The sequence below is a fragment of the Trichechus manatus genome, unplaced genomic scaffold (assembly GCF_000243295.1).
Source record: "Trichechus manatus latirostris isolate Lorelei unplaced genomic scaffold, TriManLat1.0 scaffold00063, whole genome shotgun sequence".
Taxonomy (NCBI): domain Eukaryota; kingdom Metazoa; phylum Chordata; class Mammalia; order Sirenia; family Trichechidae; genus Trichechus; species Trichechus manatus.
Genome location: NW_004443999.1, coordinates 13115012 through 13137808, shown reverse-complemented (window position 1 = coordinate 13137808; position 22797 = coordinate 13115012). Strand labels below are relative to the sequence as shown.

At 42.9% G+C, this 22797-nt stretch overlaps 1 protein-coding gene across 3 annotated transcripts in view; it reads left to right on the top strand.

The window, feature by feature from the left end:
• The first annotated feature begins 294 nt into the window (after window positions 1–294).
• Window positions 295–22797, top strand: part of BCL2 (BCL2 apoptosis regulator) — a 193260-nt gene continuing 170757 nt past the window's right edge. For 2 of the 3 annotated variants that reach the window (XM_023734010.1, XM_023734011.1), the window contains exons 1-2: window positions 295–778; window positions 989–1801. In XM_023734010.1, the coding sequence (XP_023589778.1) occupies window positions 1247–1801 (555 nt within the window). In that variant the 5' untranslated portion in view covers window positions 295–778; window positions 989–1246. Of the gene's footprint in view, window positions 1802–22797 lie in introns of all 3 variants that reach the window. The other variant, XM_004379278.2, reaches the window with a different exon arrangement.

The following is a 22797-nucleotide window of genomic DNA, read 5'->3' as shown; positions in this document are numbered from 1 at the left end:
GGGCCTCCCGGCGGTCCCCGCTCCGAGCGGGCTGCGCGCGGGAGCAGCGGGGGGCGGCGTGCAGGGCCCGGAGGCGGCGGAGGAGAAAGGGTGCGCAGCCCGGAGGCGGGGTGCGCCGTGGGGTGCAGCGGAAGCGGGGGTCCAGGGGGGAGAACTTCGTAGCCGTCATCCTTTTTAGGAAAAGAGGGAAAAAATAAAGCCTCCGCCCCGCCTTCTCCCCACCCCTCGCTGCACCACACACAGCGAGGTGCTGGCGCGGCCCGGGCCGGCGTCCGCCGCCGCGTTGCTCCAGCGGCTCTCCGGAAAATGCACCCGCTGCTCGCAGTTTCACCCGAAGAGGACTGACTCCTGTCCCCGCCCGGTCCTCCAGCGTCCCCGCCCCGCCTGTCCCTCTCCCGGGGAGGCGTGCAGGGCCCCGTGAGTGCGCGCGTGGAAATTGCTCAGAAGGGACATCGCACGACTTCTGCAAATACCGGACTGAAAATTTTAATTCATCTGCCGCCGCTGCCTTTTCCCTCGTGCTCTTGAGCTCTCGGATGGGGATTCTTTCCGACTGACATTTCTGTGCAGCAGAAGTCTGAAGTCTGGGGATCATTCTGGAAATTCTCCTGATTTTTAACCCCCCCCCCGCCGGCCCCCCCAACTCCTGATTCCTTTGGAAGTTTCGCAGCAGCTCTGACTGGAGAGCTCGGAAGATTGATGGGATCCTTGCCTTATGCGTTTATTTGTACAAAAAAGGAAGCGTGACAGAGGATCATGCTACCCCTAAAAAATACAAGTAAGTTCTTTGCACAGGAAATGGGCTTCATGTAACTTTTGATGGAAACATTTGCGATTTTAAGTGCGTTCGAGTAAATTGGATTTCCAGGCAGTTGAATCCATTCTTTTGAGCTGTGTAACTTGTAGTGTGTATGTCCTGCTTGCACCCAGTGTATAAAGGAAAATGCACCTGAGTTTGACTTATTGTTTTTTTTTTTTAACCTTTCAGCATCACGGAGGAAGTAGACCGATAGTACAATAATTATACATAATAATAACGACCCTCATGCAATAAAGATCCGAAAGGAATTTCGATAAAAATTTCCTGCATCCCATGCCAAGGGGGAAACCCCAGAGTCAAGAGTTCCGCGTGACTGAAGACACCCCCTCTTCCAAGAATGCAAAGCACATCCAATAAAATCGCTGGATTATAACTCTTCTCCGGGCTTTTGGGGGCTCAGGGTGGGAGCGGGGCCGAGCGGGCAGGATGGCGCACGCGGGGAGAACAGGTTACGACAACCGAGAGATAGTGATGAAGTACATCCACTATAAGCTGTCGCAGCGGGGCTACGAGTGGGAGGCCGGCGATGCGAGCGCCGCGTCCCCCGAGGCCGCCCCCGAGCCGGGCGTCTTCTCCTCTCCGCCGGATGCGCCCCGCGGCCCGGCCGCCAGGACCTCGCCGCTCCCTCCCGCCCCGGCCGCGCAGCCCGCGCTCAGCCCGGTGCCACCTGTGGTCCACCTGACCTTGCGCCAGGCCGGCGACGACTTCTCCAGGCGCTACCGCCGCGACTTCGCCGAGATGTCGAGCCAGCTGCACCTGACTCCCTTCACCGCGAGGGGACGCTTTGCCACGGTGGTGGAGGAGCTCTTCAGGGACGGGGTGAACTGGGGGCGGATTGTGGCCTTCTTTGAGTTCGGTGGGGTCATGTGTGTGGAGAGCGTCAACCGGGAGATGTCGCCCCTGGTGGACAACATCGCCCTCTGGATGACTGAATACCTGAACCGGCACCTGCACACCTGGATCCAGGATAACGGAGGCTGGGTAGGTGCCTGTGTGGTTGAATGGGAGTCTGTGCTTGAGGTCTGTGTTCCGAGATGCAGTGGCTGGCGTATGGGTGGACTCCGAGGTCAAAGGGAGGCTGTTGAGCCAGTGAAATAAAACCAGGTTACTTTCTTCCCTGCTTCCCGCCGTCTTCCTCCCAAGAAGGCTTTCCCTGGCAACCCTTCTGTGATAATTTCTTCCGTCAGGAGGCCTTGCTTGCCAGTCGTTGAAGGTCAATGATCCAGCATTGGCTATCTAGTAGGATCTTGTGGTAAATGGGATCCCTTGAGTGTTTCTCAAGCCTGTGGTCCAGGCATCCCCCGCTTCACAGTTACGTGGCTCAGGTAGCTTGTTGACGTCGGAGATTTCAGGGGCCACTCATGGCTACTGAAGCAGACCCCAGGGTTGGGTCCCGGCGATTTGCATATAAACAAGCTCCCCTGAGGGATTCTTCTGTGTGCCAAAATTTGAGAACCACACAGAAGAACAGACTCCACCAGAGGACCAAGGGGATGTCTTCTTTGAATCACTTGGTAAAATTTACCCAAAGAGGAAAACAAATATATCCCCTTTCCCTGGAAAACTTAGCTCTGTTTGTAAAGAGGTAAGTTAACATTCCAGAAGTCCTTGGACTCCAACCTACAGCGTGTATCACATACCCAGTGGGCATGACAGTCTGCCTTGAAGAATGTTAGATAAAGATGCGTTTCCTTAACTCATCGATGACAAAATTTGCATCAGCTGCAAACATTGTGGTCTCTTTCTATAACTAGTGTGTGATTGAAAAGTTTACTAGAATCTTAGTGTCTTTTACTTTTCATCACCCAGAATCCACATAATTTTGTTGTCTCCTCTGCTAAAAAAGCTTGCATCTAGGGTATCTATGTGAAGTGTAGGTGAATTGATTCTTAGCTGTGGATTCTCTCATGCCTTGCCGTAAGTTGAAGTGATTGATACCTGCAGTTTTGAAGAACATTTGTGAGATGATTTTTTTCCTGGTGCTGTGCTAGGTAGAGCTTCCATTATTTTGCCATGCAGTTGTTCTTTTCTGTGAATCTTTTGGGGGAGGGGTGCAGATCCTATGACTCAAGGACTGTAATTAAAATCAACATCATATATCTAAATTTATTATGAAAAAATAAAAGAAGAATAATTCTTGTCTGAGGTTATTTTAGGTCTTTTGTTTTAATCTGAAGATTTATCTTTGGAAAAGGATGCAATTCATTGCTTCCTCTTATAGTCCCTTGGGAAAATTACTAATGGGATTATTGTATAGGACTTAGCAGGAACAAAAAGTCTGGAAATGACTACAAGTGAATTAGAATTCATGAAGCACATTACACGTTTTACTACATTTTACAAAGTGTGCTAATGTTAAGGGGCCCAAAAGAGAAAAGGGCGAGAAAAGCAGATGACTGATGTGAACATCTGAGCCTATTTGATCAAAGTTGACAAAAATTTTGATGCCAGTGTTGAATGTTTAAAATTAACTAACGTATCCTAGTTTACATCTCTAAAATCTAAATGTTCGTTATGAATTATTTGCTGGTTGGTTTGTTGAGACCCCACATTATCAGATCTTTAGTAATTCTGGAGGAATTCACCAAAGGGTGAAAAGAATATTTGTGTTAAATGTTTGCTCAAGTGTTTTTTGTTTGTTTGTTTATGTTTCTAACCGTCGTCACCAAAGAGGTAGCAGCTTTCAGATTCCGAAACGATCATTTTAAAACCAGAGTAAAACTTGTTTAATAGTTAAAATTATATGTTTAAATATTCTTTCTAGTTGGAAGAAATCCGAGGTGGTAACTACTATCTATCAAGTAACTTAATAAAAGGGTGGGAAACAGACATATGTTTATGATAGAAACTAAGATATAACCTTGATCTTTGTCATTTAGTTGCGTATATTAACATCTCATACAGTTGAGGTTTCTTTTTAAGTGAAAGTTCACTTTTTCCTCCTTCCAAAATGAGAGTTTTCATAGTAGAGCATATCTCTGTGGTCCACAGGTATCTGAGGTTGATGAATGTAGAGGCTACATGTTACAATGCCAAACCACAATGACATACTGTAGAACATGATAAAAAAAAATTTTTGACGAAACCTCTTAAAGTAAAAATAAATCATAGAGAAGCCTGACTGGCTAATGGTAAAATGTGTAGTAGTTTTCAAAACAACACACAGATTGATGATTATATAGGAAATACTAAGGAATTTGGCAAGAAAGAAAGCGTGTATCAGGAAATGGAATCAGATATGTACACTTTGTTATAAAAATGGTAGCATTTGAGAGTTCCAGATGATTTGCCTGTTATTTTAAATGTGCGTTATTAATCTGAAGTTTTATTTTAGGAATTTGGTGCACACACAGATTTTCCTCCAAATTTTCACTAGTCGGGGTTGCATCTCTAATGCGTCGCATCTTGCAGCGTGAAAGTAGTCTTAACATCGTAAAGTTTCAGAAGAGAGCTCGCATATTTTTTCCACAGTGAAGGTGACCTGCTCTGTTCCTGGACTTGGTGGGTCAGCATATATACTGAATAATATACTAATGGGGTCTTTAGACTTGGAGGTGCTTTTTTCCTTTGCTGCTGATGCAAAGTCAGAACCTTCTGAGGCTGAGAAGAACTTTGCATTCCATGTTCCACAGCAGAGAAAGCAGAGCCTGGGGGTGATAGGCTTCTAATAGAAGGTCCCGGCAGCTTGCAAATGAAATAAAGACTGAAGAAGAGGCTGGGTGTAGAGTGGAGGGTGCCTTTATTCCTAAGCCTGAGTAAGGCATTGTGTGGCATCCAGAGAAAGGTAGGACGGAGGGAGCAGCAAGACAGTAGCAGTTCTTGAAAATGTCTGAGGCCGGGCCACTCAAAGTGTGGTCCATGGACCAGCAGCTTGAGCATCCCCTGGGAGCTTGTTAGTAATGCAGAAGCTCAGACCCCACCCCAGACCTCGTGAGTCAGAGTCTGTGGTTAACAAGATCCGCAGATGATTTGTGTGTACTGGCTAAGACACTTGATTCCTGGGGGCATCATTTGGAAGACTACCTGGGATGGAATCCTGCAAGTGTCCCACAGGTCCATAGTATAACCTGGGATCCTGAATATTTCCCAGATGTGCACCAGAGTGCTCTGACCTTAGGAAGAAATAGATTGAAATGAAGGTGAGATAAGAGATAAATTACTGTGTGCCCGTCTTCTTGAGACTGCTTTTCATGGTAGCTATACGGTTTGTAGGAACCCTGGTGGTGCAGTGGTTAAGCGCTTGGCAGCTAACTGAAAGGTCCATGGTTCGAATCCACCAGCTGCTCCATGGGAGGAAGATGTGACAGTCTGCTTCCATAAAGATTACAGCCATAGAAACTCTATGGAGCAGTTCTGCTCTGTCCTGTAGGGTCACTATGAGTTGGAATTGACTTGATGGCAATGGGTTTATTGGTTTTTTTTGATTATACAAGTTATATTGGCATCACTGGCCTAATTAAAGTAAGCTAGCTTTTCTACTCCGATTAAAGGACGGAGGTTTAGCTCTTTCAATAGCTCAGTTAGTTATTTTTTTATCCCCTCGTAGTACTGTTTAATTCTGTAAATGAGTTTAGTGGCCTTGAGACTTCTTCGGGACAAAGGGGTTCTTGCAAACAAAGGGTTGAGATGTAGGCAAGTTGATGGTAAGTGAAAATTGTTGGCACCCCCCAAAGTGGGGAATGTAGCAACATTCAGCTTAATGTCTTAGAAGACAGTGAGCTGTGGACTACTGAAAGAATGAACTGGTTCAAACAGGAGATTGTTTGGCTTCATTCTGTTGATAAAATGATGGGCCACGTTTTTCTTTTTTGGAATCTTTTGGTCTTTTGTCTTGGTTGTTTAGGAAGATAGGGGTGAACTTCTCCACACCCAGTAGATCTTAGCTTCATTTGTATTGGTTAGTCAGCAAGCGTTCTACGGTCAGCTCTCTTTGAATGCAGTCCGCATCCAGCAAAACATTTGATTAACTGGAAAGTAAAACCATTCTCATGCCAGCGTACAAATTGCTTGAAAGAGCGTCATTTTTATCGAGGCTGAGTATCAGCTGCTTATGGCCAATTTTGGCAGCAAAATGATAGGATTAAAAATAGCCTGAAGACAATCCAGTCTTAAATAATATATTTAATGATGAATTTTTCTTGGGAAAGTGCATCTTTCTGCCTGTTAAGAATCACATGACCCCTTTCAATAATTTATTTTGTAGGAAAAAAATACATTATCGCTCGTCGAGCTTTCAGTCATGTGCCGTTGAGTGATTATATTTCTGGACCTTCTTAACATTTTACAGTTCACTCAGTGCTTTTCTCTGTTTTAGAGCCTTTGTTGCTATTTAATGTGCATTGAAAACACGGGTTTCTTTTGTGCATCCTGTTACTCTGAGTTGTGCTTTCTAGTGAGAACATATTCCTCTTTTTAGCAATCCTTGATTGAACTGGTACCTTGCAGATTGCTTAAATGTCATGAGGCCATACAGCACCGCCAGGTGACACAAAGCCACAGATCAACAACAGAAAAGCCAAGCTCTTACTGTTTTTCCTTACCTTTTATTCTAGTCCTGTTCAGCGTCTTGGAGGGTTGATGAACGCACTCATAAAGCAGGTGTATGGGCGCTGTGGGTATTATTAGTGGTGTCTCCCACTCACCACACCTACGCACCGGTTTCCAAGGTCACTCATCATGTCTTAGCAATAGTTTAGCAATGCAGCTTTTCAGAAGAAGTGCATTTGTGCTAGAAAACAACACTGTCTTTGTAGTGCACGAGTAGGAAGTTTTTTTTCTCCTCCCAGAGATGTATTGTATTTGAAGTTCAAAGGTTCTGTTAAACCTTTTTAAGGTAATCTAATATCACCTGACTCAGGTATAGCAGTCACCTCTCAATCTGGTCACCCTTTCCGCTCAGCCACGTATAGAGGACCACTCACTGGATTCACTTCACTATGAAGTTTCCTTTCATTCCTCTGGGTTTGGTTCACACAAAATTAGTGTTTGATGTCTAAACAGGATTAGTGATGAAAATCACACAAGGGCCGAGGCGATTATTCGACAATGTGCTTCCAAGTCTTTTAGGTACCGGATCCTGGGTTAGGTTGGGGGCACAGGAAGATAGCTTCCTGCCTGCGTTGGTTGAACTCACAGGCCAGTGCCGTCGGTGTTCTAGTAAACTCAGTTACCATGCATAATAAGCATGATAGGGACTCTTCAGACTTAGAGGAAAAAAGAAAAAAAAAATGTAACTAAGTATATGTTATTTTGCATACACTTCAATCTTTGCCTAAAAAAGTTACTTCTAACCGTACGCCTGTTCATGTGTGCATTAGGCCTGATTTAAATAGGGGGAGAAATGTAGACAATTTTAAAAATACTGAATAACAGAGACATATTCTTAACAGAACTGAAAGGCAGGAGGAGTTCCCATTGTTAAATATTTACCCACTAGGCACCATTTAGAGGAGTCCTGGTGGCACAGTGGTTAAGCCCTTTGCTTAACCCACCAGCTGCTCCTCAGAAGAAAGTTGTGGCTGTCTGCTTCCATAAAGATTACAGGCTTAGAAACCCTATGGAGCAGTTCTCCTCTGTCCTGCAGGGTCACTATGAGTTCGAATCAACTCGACAGCACACAGCAGCAACAGCTGAAATACTTGGACTTCAGCTCTTTCTATTAAGTATCATTAGTGGCTTTTATGAAGATATGGGAAGCACAGTTATCAACTGGTGTGGATATAAAGTTGTAAGGGAAGACAATTGTATTAGGTGACAGCTGGGATCCAAAAAGTTCTCCGAAGGATCAAATTCAGCTAAATAAGAAGTCTTATGTGTAGGTAAGGAGCCCTGGTTGCACAGTGGTTAAGCATTCAACTGCTAACTGAAAGGTCGGCATTTTGAACCCACCAGCTGCTCCATGGGAGAAAGATGTGGCGGTCTGCTTCCATAAAGATTACAGCCTTGGAAACCCTATGGGCAGTTCTACCCTGTCCTATAGGGTCGCTATTAGTCAGAATCGACTTGACAGCAATGAGTTTAAACACCCTTTATGAAATTAAGAAGGCTTAATAAACATGAATCTATAGTTTTTAAAGTACTCATCAATTCTAAGTAAAGGAGAATCAAGACTGTCTGGTTGGAATGATTAGAACAGCTTATTGTTGAAGAACTGCTGTTCTTAATTAAATCATTCTTGTATGCAGAAAAATATCTGTAGGTTTTGAATGAGACAGGAGCTCTTCCTTTGGGAGGGAAAAAGCTTTTGTTTTGAGGTTATAGTACTGTTGTGCTTCTCTTCTGAAATGCTGTTTACAGAAATTCATAGTCCCCTGTAACATTTATGTTCCTATAGGGCAGATCTTCTAACTTCTTGCATGTGTTGTTCTCTTTCTTTAAATGGAGATAATAAAACTTGAAAAATTAGAACAAAGCTATTTTCATTTCTAAAAGTATTTTTGTAGGTTCCTTCTTGCTCTGATATATGCTCACTTCTATAACGCCAACACGATTTCTCTGCTTTTTATGTGCCAAACAAAAGATACGCCCCACCTGGTCCTTCAGTGAGAATGATTATTGGATGATAATTCCTATCGAGCCAAAGCCTTCAGGATTTCTCACAGGCATTCTGCCACCCCCTGATTCTCTCCTACCTGCATCATTATCTGCCAAAGGGAGACTTCTTGGGTGTACCTCCTTATTACCTTCCAATACATGAAGTGGAGGAGTCCCCTGCAGACAATAGCAAACTCCGAGAATATGCCTAGATAGCAAGAATGAGCATAAATGAGCTTCAACCCCAGCTAGAGTATAATCCTCTACTCTTATAAGGAGACCTGGTGACACAACAGTTAAGCTCTTGGCTGCTAACTGAAGGGTTGGTGGTTTGAACCCACCCAGCTGCTCCTCGGGAGAAAGACCTGATGATCTGCTCCCATAAAGATTACAGCCTAGGAAACACTATGGGGCATTTCTACTGTGTCACGTGGGGTCGCTGTGAGTCGGAATCAACTCGATGGCACCTAACAACAACAACAACAGTCTTGCTCCAGGCAGCAGGACAAGTAGAATTCTGTCAACAGATAATATCCTTTCCTCCAAAAACAACCAAAACCGAACCCATTGCCATCGAGTCAATTCTGACTCATAGTGACCCCATGTGACACAGTAGAAACCCTATAGGACAGGGTAGAACTCCCATAGGGTTTCCAAGGCTGTAATCTTTATGGAAGCAGACTGCCACATCTTTCTCCCATGGAGCGGCTGATGAGTTTGAACCACCGACCTTTTGGTTAGCAGCTGATCTCGTAACCACTGCGCCACCAGGTCTCCTCCTTTCCTCCAGAGATCATAAATTCCAATCCTGTGCAGGAAAAGAAGAGCATCTGGTGGTAGAATTGTACTTGCTCTGATCCCTGTAGTGCAAGGTGAGAAGATTAGAGTAGGAGCCTTAGCTAAAATTTGACTAACTGAACTTGACTGAAATAGCTTGTAGTAAAGACTACTTCCCCAAATGCTCTCTTAACCATGTTAGAAAGGGAATCTCCCTGATACGCTGGTATGGCCAATTGTAGCAACATGTGGAGAGTGACTTGGGTGGTTTTCTCGGGTGTTTGACAGGATTCCAGGAGGAGGTTAATGACGGAGCTGCGAGTACCTCTCTTACTCACTGCACATGGAGCACGCGCTGCAATGGGAGGCTCCATTTGGGAAATGTGTGTTTCTGTCCTGCTTCTTGGTTTGCCTTCAGAATTTCGGGGCTAGAACTGTATTCCATTTTTAGTTAATAGTCAGCTCATCAGCTCTCTGGGGCTTCAACGTAATGAGTCAGAAGCTTATGACCGGCTCCACTCTGCTCTTTATTATGTCTCCTGAAAATAACACGAGAACCCACGATGTCAAGTGAAGCTTTAATTTTTCAAAGGAGATTTTTCCACTGAGACCAATACATCTTTTCTTGTGACAACTCCAATTACCACATTTCTGTGTTTTTAAGGGCTTTTCTTAAGCTGCAAGAGAGTATGGAGAGTTTATGAGTTTTAATGCTTGGAGCACAAAACAAGGGATGAATGTTGCTGGTTGTGTTTATTTGACTCCCACCTCTTCTGAGCAGATTTCTAAAATTTCTTCGGCCTTACAACACGATGAATGTTGTATCTGTGTATCGACTCTGAAATGGAATTGGCATCAAATATGCCACTCAGCTGCATTGAATCTTCCAAGAGAATATGGGACAAATACTTAGGTCTCTTACTTCAATGCCTATTGAGTATATGTAGCCTTCTTACAATTAGGAATAAAATAGATTACAAATTACATTATCAGCTTTCGATATTGGTTTTTTATCTCTTTAAAAAAAAAAAATAAGCAAGCCATAAAGAAGGCCAATGTTAGCTCTCCTAGGTCTAAAATTGCAGGATTATCTTTTATCCATTTCCTCTGTGGATTTCCGGCAGCATCTTTAAAATTTTTTTTTTTAAAAACTGAAAACTTCGGAAGAGGTGGTTTGAGGTATTTTATAACAAAAGTATATAAGCCAGTGAGACTAAGCCACTTAGTAAATACTACAGTGGCAGTACAAAAAGAAAACTATTTAAAGACGTTTTAGTCAAGGAGAACGAGCAGTTGTTCACAAAACTGAACTCTGAGTTCACAGAAACTAGGGTAGGAAGGCAAGATATGGAGTTGTTATAAGGCTCTTGTTATTTAGTATAGCATGCATACTAACTTTTTTCATTGAAAACACATTTATGGAGGCCCTGATGGTTGCAAAGCTCTATGCTAAGTGATTTAATTAAATCAGAAATGTGTAAGATAACCTTTGCTCTCGAGGAATTTACCAACAGGTAGTGGGACTAAAAGGAGCCCTGGTGGTGCAGTGGTTAAGTGCTCAGCTGTTAATAGAAAGGCCAGTGGTTCTAACCCACCTAGCTGCCCCATCAGGAGAAAGATGTGGCAGTCTGCTTCCATAAAGATTCCAAACCAAACCCGTTGCCACTGAGTGGATTCTGACTCATTGCAACCCTATAGGACAGAGTAGAACTGCCCCATAGGGTTTCCAAGGCCTTAATCTTTATGGAAACAGACTGCCACATCTTTCTCTTGAGGAGCAGCTGGTGGGTTCGAACTGCCAGCCTTTTGGTTAGCAGCCGAGTGCTTTAACCACTGTGCCGTCAGGGCTCCTCAAAGGAAAAGACAAGGGCTCATCTGGGATTTGAACCGGGGACTTCTCACACCCTAAACGAGAATCGTATCCCTAGACCAACGAACCATCCCTCGTCCCCCTAAAGATTACAGCCTGGGAAACTCTGTGCGTCAGTTCTACTCTGTCCTGTAGGTTCGCTGTGAGTTGGAATTGACTAGATGGCAATGTTTTTTTGTTTGTTTGTTTTTAAGTGGGACTAAGATAAGTATGTAAATAGCTACAACCGTTGACAATCTTTAGTGCACAGAGACCAGAGTGAACTAGAAGGGGATCTAGAAGAAGAGGATCCTTCAGGAGATCATTTTAGGACAAGCTCTGGGGAAAAGATTGGAGTGTGGGGAGAGGGCTTTTCAGGTACGGAAATGAAGGGCTCAAAGCAGGCAGGAATGTATGAGGCGTGCTTGGGGAATTGTGAAAACTCTGAATTGACTGAAGCATAGCAGTCTCTTCTGAGCTAAGACTGTAGTTTGAGAACCTATCCTGGGTCCTAAGTTGATAGGTTTTTACTTAATGTGGTAGATATTAAATGGATGCTGAAAGGGTTCTGAGGCCAGTTGGGATGTGTAGGCTGCAGGAGATTGACCGTGACTGAGGCTGGACAATGGAGACCAAGTAGGAGGCTGAACCACGTGGTAGGGTGGGGAATGGGAAAGACCAGGAGATGTGGGGGATGATGCAGAAGTAGAGCCAAAGGACTGACAACAGGTTGGGTGTGAGGAATGAGGAAGGGGAAGAATCTGGAGCACTCAGGTTTGATCCCAGTAGGCTCAATAAATGATGTCATTAGGAGAGAAAGAAAAGATACGAATAGGTGCTATTTTGTGAGATAAATGTAATGAATTTAATTTTGGATATTTTCAACTTGAGTTGCCAGTAGGATATCCAAGCGGAAATACCCAGTAAGTGGTTGGATATAAAGATCTGGAGTTCAAGAGAGAAGTTGAGGCTGCAGTATGATATGCCTTTCCCCCTGACCCATGTGGATTTTCCTTTTTCTTCTTTCACTTCTAAAAGTGGCCCTAAATACCCCTGCTGACTCTACCTTCTTTTATTCCTGCCTTCCGCATATCACGACTCCTCAAAAGCCCTGTGTAGACTTCCATGAATTGGGTTAAGGTGAGTGTCTTGGAGCTTTAATGTTCAAAGCTTGTCTCCCCACCACAAGCTGCCTACTTAAAAAATAATTTAACCTGAGTCAAATTAATGCTGTTTCAGTATCCTAATAGTACCCTTTGAATAGATGCCTTTGAATTATGGTGTTGGTGAAGAATTTTGAATATACCGTGGACTGCCAGAAGAACAAACAAATCTGTCTGGGAAGAAGTACAGCCAGAACGCTCCTTAGAAGCAAAGATGGCTAGACTTCGTCTCACATACTTTGGACGTGTTATCAGGAGGGACGATTCCCTGGAGGACATCATGCTTGGTAAAATAGAGGGCCAATGAGAAAGACGAAGACCCTCGACAAGATGAATTGACACAATGGCTACAACAATGGGCTCAAACACAGCAACGATTGTGAGGATGGCACTGAAATGGGAAGTGTTTTGTTCTGTTGTAGGTGTTGTTTGCTATGAGTTGGAACTGACTTGAAGCCACCTAACAACAACGACAACAATAGTACCTTTCATTTGTGTCTCTGGGTCATACAAATCTAGGCGTTCTCCTTCACTGGGACTTCCTTATTTAATAAGATATTTTTCCTATTAAATTAAACCTAGCACCTAGTGTATGAATAGCAGGTTCACACAGTGATTGTTTATTGAATGAATGAATTAATAGAATAATTATTTTAGAGGCATTTGAGCATTTAACTCATCATAAACAGCTAAGGTTCTCCCATTGCCTTTATTACATAGTGTGTGTGTCCCAAATGTCCTATAGGTTCATAAATAATTAATAGAAATGAAAAAAGAAAATACTAAGTCTTTTGATTTCATCCTTTATCATTGAACTGAAAAAGTATGTTATTCATTCCTGGAGGAAAATCTTCTAGATTTTGTTTTATATTAAATATTCAACATTTATTCATCCTTAATGCTAATCCTATACTAGCCTGTTGGTTGTCACATTATATCTGTTCATACAAAAGGATGTATACACATGATCTACATATATGTTCATACTTGCTTTCATTCTTTGTGTTTCATACCTTAAGCCTAATCCAGGCTGTGAAAGTTTTAGCCTGAGATTACTCATTATCTGATCATTAAGGCAGGGCTTGTCCAAGGTTCTCACCATGGGAACAAGGTGGTGTTTCCCTCTGATTAGTGTTGAAGCTCAAGTATAAAAGAACTGCAGCACGCACAGCATAAGAATGAATGACCCCTTAGTCCTCCATCAAAACGGGCAGCCAACTAAAGGTGGAAGTCAGCGTAGCTCAGGTTCCAGAGGCGAAAGAGCCTGCGATTTCATTTCTAAAGATGGTGACCAATGGAAAAGACACCCTGGAGGACTCATGGAGAAAGCGATTAGCCTGACAACTCCTTGCTATGTTCTCTGCTCTGGCTCAGGCAACCGTCACAGCCTTTCTGTGGTTTTCAGAACTGGTGGAATCTGCGTTTTGAGAATCCTCACCCCCTGGCACGAAGCAAACCCAACGTATTGTTGCTCGTCATTTGTCATCTGTTTGAGAACGATTGTATGATTTGTTTACTTGTAATGAAGCTTGACCATACTTCTCCAGGGACTTTTTAAAAAGAGGGATATGTCAGCTTCCAGATTTGTCCCCATGAATGAAACCACAAGCAAATCTCTTTTGCTTCATCCTTTCCTCCCTCGCATTTCTTCAGTGGCCATCTGTGCCTCATGTTTGCACTGCCAGCCCCACTTCAAGTGCCTTATCTGTGAGTGAATTCAGCAACTTCAAATTATAAAGGACATCCGGATAATTGGCCTGTTCTCCAAAGTATCTGTCCCCTGTGTTGCTGCCAGATTCGTTCTTAATGAATACATCCAGTGACAGTGGGATTCTTGAGCTTGTCCGTATCTGTGAGAAAATGAGCCTCCCTGCTTTGTAACAGCTTGCGGCTCAGGAGAGAAAAATGACAGCCGTTGCCCAAGTTTTCTTTGAACGTAGTTTTCTTTCCCATAAATGATACTTTGAGAATACGGTTAAGGGGTTATTAGTTTTCTATTTCATGCTTGGCCTGTGTGTAAGAATAACACAAGCTGTCACCGCAAATCAGTAGCTCCACACGACACTTTGTCTGGTTAATGGGAGCATTTAATATTTGGCTCAATTAAAAATGAACTGATGAAAGTATGTGTCAACTGGAATTTGAAGATACTTTTCCTGACGAGTATTTAAAGGGCATGACCAGTGAGTAAATTCGTGGTTTTAAAATATGGAGAATATGGGGAAATCTAATATGTGCTGAGACACCTGACTCTGCCTTCTAACCTCTCACCTGTCTGGTTTGGCAGGACGGTGGAAAGGAGTGTCCTTGTGTTTAGCATTGAGGACCACTGCATCTCTGTGTTTTTGGGTGAATAATTGGTTTTTGCACTCAATCGTACAGTTGAAGCATACGGAACAGGAGAGGAGTTATTCGTTTCTACCACATGTTTTATACTGAGTGCACACAGTAGGCCAGGCATGGGGAAGTGGGAACAAGACAGGCCTGGCTTACAGTCTAGGGGGAGTGGAGATACTAAGCAGCAGCTGCAGTCGAGCATGGTTCCAGCTACGGGAAGAGAAATGCAACAGTAGTAGGGGCATATATTAGAGAGTCAGAGTCCCTGGGTGCTGCAAACAGTGAACACACTCGACTGCTAACCTAAAGGTTGGAGGATCAAGTCCACCCAGAGGGGCCTCGAAGAAAGACCTGGCGATCTACTTCCAAAAAATCAGCCATTGAAAACCCTGTGGAGCACAGTTCTACTCTGACACACATGGTGTCGCCGTGAGTTGGAGTTGATTTGACAGCAACTGGTTTTGCATTTGAGAGTCAAGGAAGGCTTCCCAGGAGAGGCGGCAGGTAAGCTGAAGCCTGGAGCATGAGCAGAAGTTAATCTAGTGAAAGGGGTTGGGGGAGAAGAGTGTGTCCAGCAGACAGAACAGCAGGAACGAAAGCCAGAGAGCCCGGGGGAGTTGCAGGACCTGAAGAGTCCAGCCTGGCTGGAGCAAGGCGTCCAAGTGGGTGTCCCTCCGAGACAGGGGCCACCCAGGAAGGGTTTATTTTAGCAAGGCCACCCTGACTACAATTCAGACAATTAATTAGACCAGGTCGAGAGCAGAAACCAGATAGGAGCTATTTCAGTAAATGAGCAAGGACAGTGTGCCTGACCTAGAGGAATGGTAGCGGGAAAGGCAGAAATGAATAGCTTTGGACAATGATCGTGAGGCCTGGTGGCACATTGTTTAAGCACTTGGCTGCTAACTGAAAGGTTAGTGGTTCAAACTCACCAGCTGCTCTACAGGAGAAAGATGTAGCTGTCTGCTTCTGTAAAGATTATAGCCATAAAGCCCTATAGGGCAGTTCTACTGTGTCCTGTAGGGTCTCTATGAGTTGGAATCGACTCGATGGCAACAGGTTTGGGCAATGATTAGGAACAGACTGGAGAGACTTTTAGGAAGATGCAGTGATTGGCTGAGAGCCTTAAAAGATTGCTCATTTCATCTTCCACTACTGATTTTTTTCTATAATCAACTGGCAATTTTTTTTCTATAATCATTTTGAAAAGAATATGGTCGTGTTCTGGTTGTGTACAAGTACTTTTTTCTTATTTCACGTTCTCTTAAATTAACATTGCCTGGTTGGAAACTTTATTTTCTTAGAACTCACATTGTAATTAATCTTCATTAACAATTCATTAATAAAAGTATATTTGAAGAAATAATTCACCTACTAAAGGCAGTTTTCTTAGAATTTTCCTCCAGGTGGAAAATTCAGCCATGGTATCTTGCCTTTATGTAGCATTTTAAAGTTTCAAAGGAAATTCAGTATCTGTTGGTCCACTTGATTGACGCAACAACCCTAAGCAAGGCAGGTATTATATTCCCATTTCTCTCTGCCTTCTTCCCACAGCCTTTCCATTGTATGTTTAGTCTCACGTGAAGGATTGAGAAAGTTTTGGCTTAGAGAAGCTAGGTTGGAGCCAGGAAGCAAAGGAGGCGCTGGTATTCATTCTCAGACTTGGCATCTAGGAGATACTTCTTTACACCGTGTTGCTTCTCAGGGTGTGTTTTCATAATGACACTAGAGTCCCCAGTAGAAATTTAATCAAATATATTCAGTTTTGGAAGATGATATCTCTACTACTTTCTATCTCAAAAGTTCTCAGGAATATGAAGATGTAGTCTTTTGTTTAGGGTTTTTGTCTCTCCTTTGGTTCAGCTTTTGAAGTAGTTTGCATGTGGACAGCAGAGGAGAATCCAGCTGCTTGCCATTTGATGCCCCTGCATTGGCTCCAGACCCCATGAGGGTGTGCTTGTGAGCTGGGTGGCCTGGGCTGTGGGGATCCGAGGACATTTTTGAGTGGAGGGGGATGTTCTTTCAACAGGAGGAAAGTGAAATTACATGAACATGATTTTTTAAAAATTTTTTTTTCGTATATTTACTTGTTCAGGTCATTTCATAAAAGTGAGAACATAGAATATTTGTGTTTTTTTGTGATTGACTTATTTCACTCAGCATAATGTCCTCCAGGTTCATCCATACTCCAAGATGTTTTGAGAACTCATTTTTCTTTATTACTGAATAGTATTCCATTGCGTCTATGCACCACATTTTACTTATCCATTTATCCGCTGATGGGCACTTAGGTTGTTTCCATCTTTGTGCTATTGTGAATAGCACTGCAATGAACATAGGTGTGTATATGACAGATGATTATTCTTTTTTAATTGTGTTTTAGGTGAAAGTTTACAGCGCAAATTAGTTTTTCATTCAAAAATTTATACACAAATTGTTTTGTGACATTGGTTCCAATCCCTGCATTGTGTCAGCACTCTCCCCCTTTGCCTGGCCAGCCTGGGTTCTCTATGTCCATTCATCCAGTTTCCCTGTTGCTTCCTGCCTTCTCATCTTTGCTTTTGGGCAGGTGTTGCCCATTTGGTCTCGTATACTTGATTGAACTAAGAAGCACGTTCCTCACATGTGTTATTGTTTGTTTTATAGGCCTGTCTAATCTTTGGCTGAAAGGTAGACTTTGGGAGTGGCTTCAGTTCTGAGTTAGCAGAGTGTCCAGGGGAGATAGTCTCCAGGATTCTTCCAGTCTCTGTCAGACCAGTAAATCTGGTCTTTTTTTGTGAATTTGAATGTTGTTCTACATTTTTCTCCGTCTCTGTCTGGGGCCCCTATTGTGATCCCTGTCAGAGCAGTCGGTGGTGGTAGCCGGGCACCATCTGGTTCTGTGTCAGGCTGGTGGAGACTAGATGATTATTTTTAATCGTTGGTATCTAACTGTTGCTGTTGTAGCTGCATTCAAGTCGGCCCCCGACTTACGGCAACTCCACACACAGCAGAACAGAACGCTGCTCGGTCCTGTGCCATCCCCATGTCGGGCTGTGGATCTGACATTTGTGACACATAGGGTTTTCATTGGCAGATTTTTGGAAGTAGATGGCCAGGGCCTTCTTCCTGGCATCTAAATAATAATCAACATTTTTACTTAATTTTAAATTGGGCTCTTCTCTTTAGGAGCCCAATAAAAATTTGGAGAATGACGTGTTTGTTGGATTAAAAGAGTGTGTAGCCTTTGTCAGTAGGGTTTCCACAGTGTCTAAGAGGCATGTGGCTGTATTAGTTCAACTTAATTCATTTGGAAGATATTTATAAAGGACCAGTTGTGTACCAGGTAGTGTTCTAGGCATAGGAGGGCTAACAGAACACATGGTAGTCAAGAACTTGGCTCTCATGCAGTGAACATTGTGGGGAAATCAGAACAGTAAACAGGTTAATAATGAACAATGTAATATAAGGACTACAAAGAAAATAAAACAGGGCAATGTGATAGAAGGGTGCTAATGGGGCAGTATTACCTTCTTATGTTAGTCTTTGAGGTTCTTCTAGTAGTATTGCAATTCACACCCAAACTAAACTAAACCCATTGCCATCGAATCAATCCTGACTCATAGTGACCCTATAGGACAGAGTAGAACTGCCCCATAGGGTCTCCAAGGCTGTAATCTTCACGGAAGCAAACTGTCATGTCTTTCTCCCTCGGAGCAGCTGATGTGTTTGATCTGCTGACCTTTCGGTTCAAAGCTGAGCGCTTAACACTGCGCCACCAGGGCTCCTTGCAGTTTACACAGAGGAGGTTTAATGCCTTTTCTTTATGAACAGCTGAAAACAATAGTGTTCTACCTTAGAATTAATATATGTGTTGCATAGTATAGCCCTTGCATTAGTTTAAAATGGGTTTCCATGTATAATGTAGAATTAAAGAAGACTGTACTCTTTCTGGTTGAAACATTCGGAGCACTTTTCCGCTTACCCAGTAATCCTTCCATTGTTCCCATTTCCATTTATCACCTCATTGGTCATTGGTGACAGTCATTGAAAGTCAGGAGGAAAGAAGGAGATGAGCATTTATTGAACCCTAGTAGGTGCCAGACTCGAGAGTTTAACGTTTTTGCAAATAGGAGATTCTTTAACCCTAATAGCCTCCCCATGAGGGTAGGGAGTGGAATTGTAGATGAGGAAACAAAGGCTCATCAAGGTCAAATGACTTTTCCTAAGAGGAGGCAAAACCAGGATCCTTTATTTAGGCAATGCAACTGATAATTGATGTCCTCCAAAAGTGAAGAAAAAAAGAATTTTTTTTTAAAACATGTATCTGTTAGAAATAAGGATTTGATGCATGTGCATTTTTGGTTTCTTTTGTGTTTCTTTAGGAAGCCAGTTATTGTTAGGTGCCGTTGGGTCGAATTCGACTCCTAGCGACCCCTTGTGACAGAGTAGAACTGCCCCGTAGGGTTTTCTAAGCTGCGCCATTCTCCTGCAGAGCCACTGGGTGGGTTCGAACCACCAACCTTTCTGTTAGCATCTGAGTGCTTAACCGTTGCACCACCAGTGGTCTTTGTTTTAATAACTAGTAAGTGGTATCTTCCTCACAACATGGATTTTATTTTTATGCTCCTTCATAGTTTTTAAAAAAAACAAAACAATACGTTTCTTTCCCTGTCTCTCTTCTCTGTGGCCCAAATATTGTTTTCTTGTGTGCTGTCAAGTAGATTCTGACTCATAGCACCCCTATAAGACAGAGCAGAACTGCCCCATAGTATTTCCAAGGAGTGGTGGTAGATTTGAACTGCTAACCTTTTGGTTAGCAGTTTGAGCTCTTAACCACTTGTCTGTATAAATATCCTTTGAAAAATAAGTAGTCATTAAGATCACTGCTTCATACCAAGACCAAACACCTGATTCAGAAGCCCCCTTCCAAATCACAAATCCACCATACTCGCCTGGATCAAGAGAAATGATCTCACTGTCAAATTGTAACCTGCCTAATAATGCCTTAATAAAAAGGTGAGGAAGGGCTGCGGTTTTGACTCTAGTGTGAGCCTCATCCCTCATGTGGTGCCTATTTTAGGCATGACCTTAGTGTTTTTTCCAGAGTCCAGAGGTGGAATGACATGTTACTCAAGTTTAAAAGATGATGATATATCTGTTTTTATATTTAGCTGTAAATTTTATTCTGCTCATAAACAAACCCACCTTAAGCAACCACCAGGAGAGTTATTTCCATCCCCCTCGTTTCATTTGGATACATTTGGCTTAGAACAGCACAGTGTTTCCATAATAACATTTGAACAGGATGCTGCTGTGTTGATACACAGGTCTAAGGGAGTTTCAGCGTGGGCCAGGAAACTACTTTGGTAAAAGAAACTTGAACACTCGAGTCTGACAAGATAGGAAACTCTTACTAGCCTCCTTATTAAACTGATCTTTTTTTCCCCTGCTTTGTGATGAATTTCTATTTCTCAGTGTGTTACTAACCATATATAGATTGAATACTTAACTAATTTAAAGTTCATGTGCAGAATAAGTAACTCAAGTCCAGAAGGGGGCGGGGAGAATGTTTTGAGGAGCTTGTTTAATAAAGCATATGTAAATAAAAAATTAAATTAAACATATCTGCCAGGCACAATGTGTTATGACTTTTTAGAATAGAACTTCATGGTATTTCACCAGGAAGCAAAAAAGGAAGGGAGATTATTATTCGGGCAGAGAGACAATAGTAACCTTTCATTAAGCAAGACAGAGTTCAACGCCAGGCTCCCCAAACCCTGGGCGCTGGGTTAGTTGAACCAAACACGCTGCTAGCTATTTCCTCTCTCTCTTTTATGGACCAGACTGCTTTAAAATTGTTGGTCCAATGTAATCTAAAATGTCTAATTTATCAGTTATAATCCAATAGAGTAATACTGGAAGAGGCTGCTTTATGTATTTGTTATACATTCTTAAAATCCTAATGAATAGAGATAATTAGGCTCTTTGTGTTTTTTAACAGCTTTATATATGACCTCTTCGTTACAAGGTGAGGTCTTAGGATGAGGAGAGTGTGGATTTGGTCCAGTGCCCAGGACGAGCTCATTGGTTTCCAGTGTGAAGAGGAGAAAGTCCTGTCCTTAATCGGCTTCAGTTCTCCGAGGTGGTTCACACTGTCCATGTGGAAATGAAGCATGCCCATTTACCTACTTTTGTTGTGTGCCATCAAGCTGATTCCGACTCATGGTGACTCTGTGTGACAGAGTAGAACTACCCCATAGGGTTTTCTAGGCTGTAATCTTTACAGCAGGAGAAAGATATGGTAGTCTGCTTTGGTAAAGATTACAGCCTTAAAAATCCTCTGGGGTAGTTCTATTCTGCCCTGCAGGGTCCCTATGAGTCGGAATCGACTCAGCAGCAATGAGTTTAATCATTATGGAAGCAGGTCACCAGGTCTTTTTCCCAGAGAGCCTCTGGGTGGGTTCCAACAATCAAGCTTTCAGTTAGCAGCCAGGCACTTCACCGTTGTACCACCAGGACTCCTGTATGTACCTATTACAAGTAACCAGTGGAAACTCTGGTGGTGCAGTGGTTAAGAGTTCGGCTGCTAACCAAGAGGTCAGCAGTTTGAATCTACCAGGCGCTCCTTGGAAACCCTATGAGGCAGTTCTCCTCTGTCCTATGGGGTTACTATGAGTTGGAATCGACTTGACGGCAATGGGTTTTTTTGTTTTTTAGTTACCAATATTGTAATTTGTGAATAAAAAATCTTTATGGCTGCAAAGGACACTAACACTTTCAGAGATCTCTGATTAGCAATGATGAAGATCCTAAATACAACGAGGAACTAAGAAGTAATTTAAACCCCTTTTGTGCAGAAGGATGTTTCACCCCGTTCCCACGCTAAAGTTCATGCCCTTTACCCATAAGAGCTAGGCCATCATTCTTAACTGATTTGCTTTTTAAAAAAATACAGTTTCTTAAAGGATTGGTTATTGATTTTTTTCGCAGCCAAATGAGATAGCAACTATGTTAAATTAGGACTCCATCTGGATTTGGAGGTAATGGAGACCTGCAGATTATTAGAAAAGTGATTTTAAGAGTCTGATTGCAAGGAGAAGACCAACATGCTCTCAAAATCAACTCGGGGACTAGAAAACAGCGGTCTGAGGCCCTTTTTCGTGGGGCCGACAGTAATAAGATCTCAACAGCCCTTGAGGTTATCGCTGGATTGTAGCACAGGACGGTCGTAGTTATTGCTAATGATGCCGCTGAGTCATCAAGAAAGGATTAATACGAATAGTTGAAGAGTTCAGGGGAAGTGGGTAATAAGTTGCAGAAACATCTCCATTCCAAATGGTTAAAATTTTTTAAAAGTTTAGGCTTCAGTCGTCTGAAAATTCGCTTATGTGAAATGTTTCATTCCAGAATGTAGTCAAAGAAAGGAAGCAAAGCAATAGCAGTGTAAAAAAAAAAAAAAAAAAAAAATTGAATAGGCTAAAAGCCAAAAATCAGACCTGTTGTGGTCGAGTTGTTTCTGACTCATAGCAACCCTATAGGACAGAGTAGAACTGCCCCATAGGGTTTCCAAGGAGCGGCTGGTGGATTTGAACTGTCGACCCTTTGGTTAACAGCCGAAAGCTTAACGACTGTGCCACCAGGGTTTCCAGGGCTCTGTTAGGAGGCCATAAATGGCATTTGCTTACTTGTTATGTTTCTTTTCTTCTCCTACCTCACTGTTCAGAATAGAGAGTTGGTGGAGACTGAACTCAAGTGGACTTGGCTAATTATTGTGGGGGAAATTTTTGCTGTATCTGACTTATTCTGGCCTTACATAAGTTAAATTTTACACATATCTAGAATAGCTGGCCTGCTGGCTGCGTGACTCAGAGGTACTCGTGTGAGGCGCTGCCTTGCCATGCTGTACCTTTGAGCGTTGTCCTCACAGCTTCAGTTTGCAACTACTGCCCAATAAAATGTGACCATTTGTTCATTTGACAGTTTCCATGCCTACTTGGTTGCTGGGCGTGATCTCTGGTTTTGTGGAAGGCGGTCTCCTAGACACACAAACAGATATAATCCAGTGAAAGTTAAGGATGGCTTTGCAGAGGAGGGGCCGTGTGGTCTGGATCTTGAAGTATACGTAAGAGCTTGCGCTGTGGTGGATAGGAAAGGTTGCCCTGTGCAAATAAATAGTCATTTAAGAGCCTGACATGCTTGGGGAGTGGTAGAAAGGTCAGAGCAACCAGGATATAGGAATTATGGGGTGGAATGGAAGGAGATGATGTTAGGGAATGGTTGAGGCAAAACTACCCAGGACCCTGTGTGCCCCATGAAGTAGTTCAGATTTGTTTTTT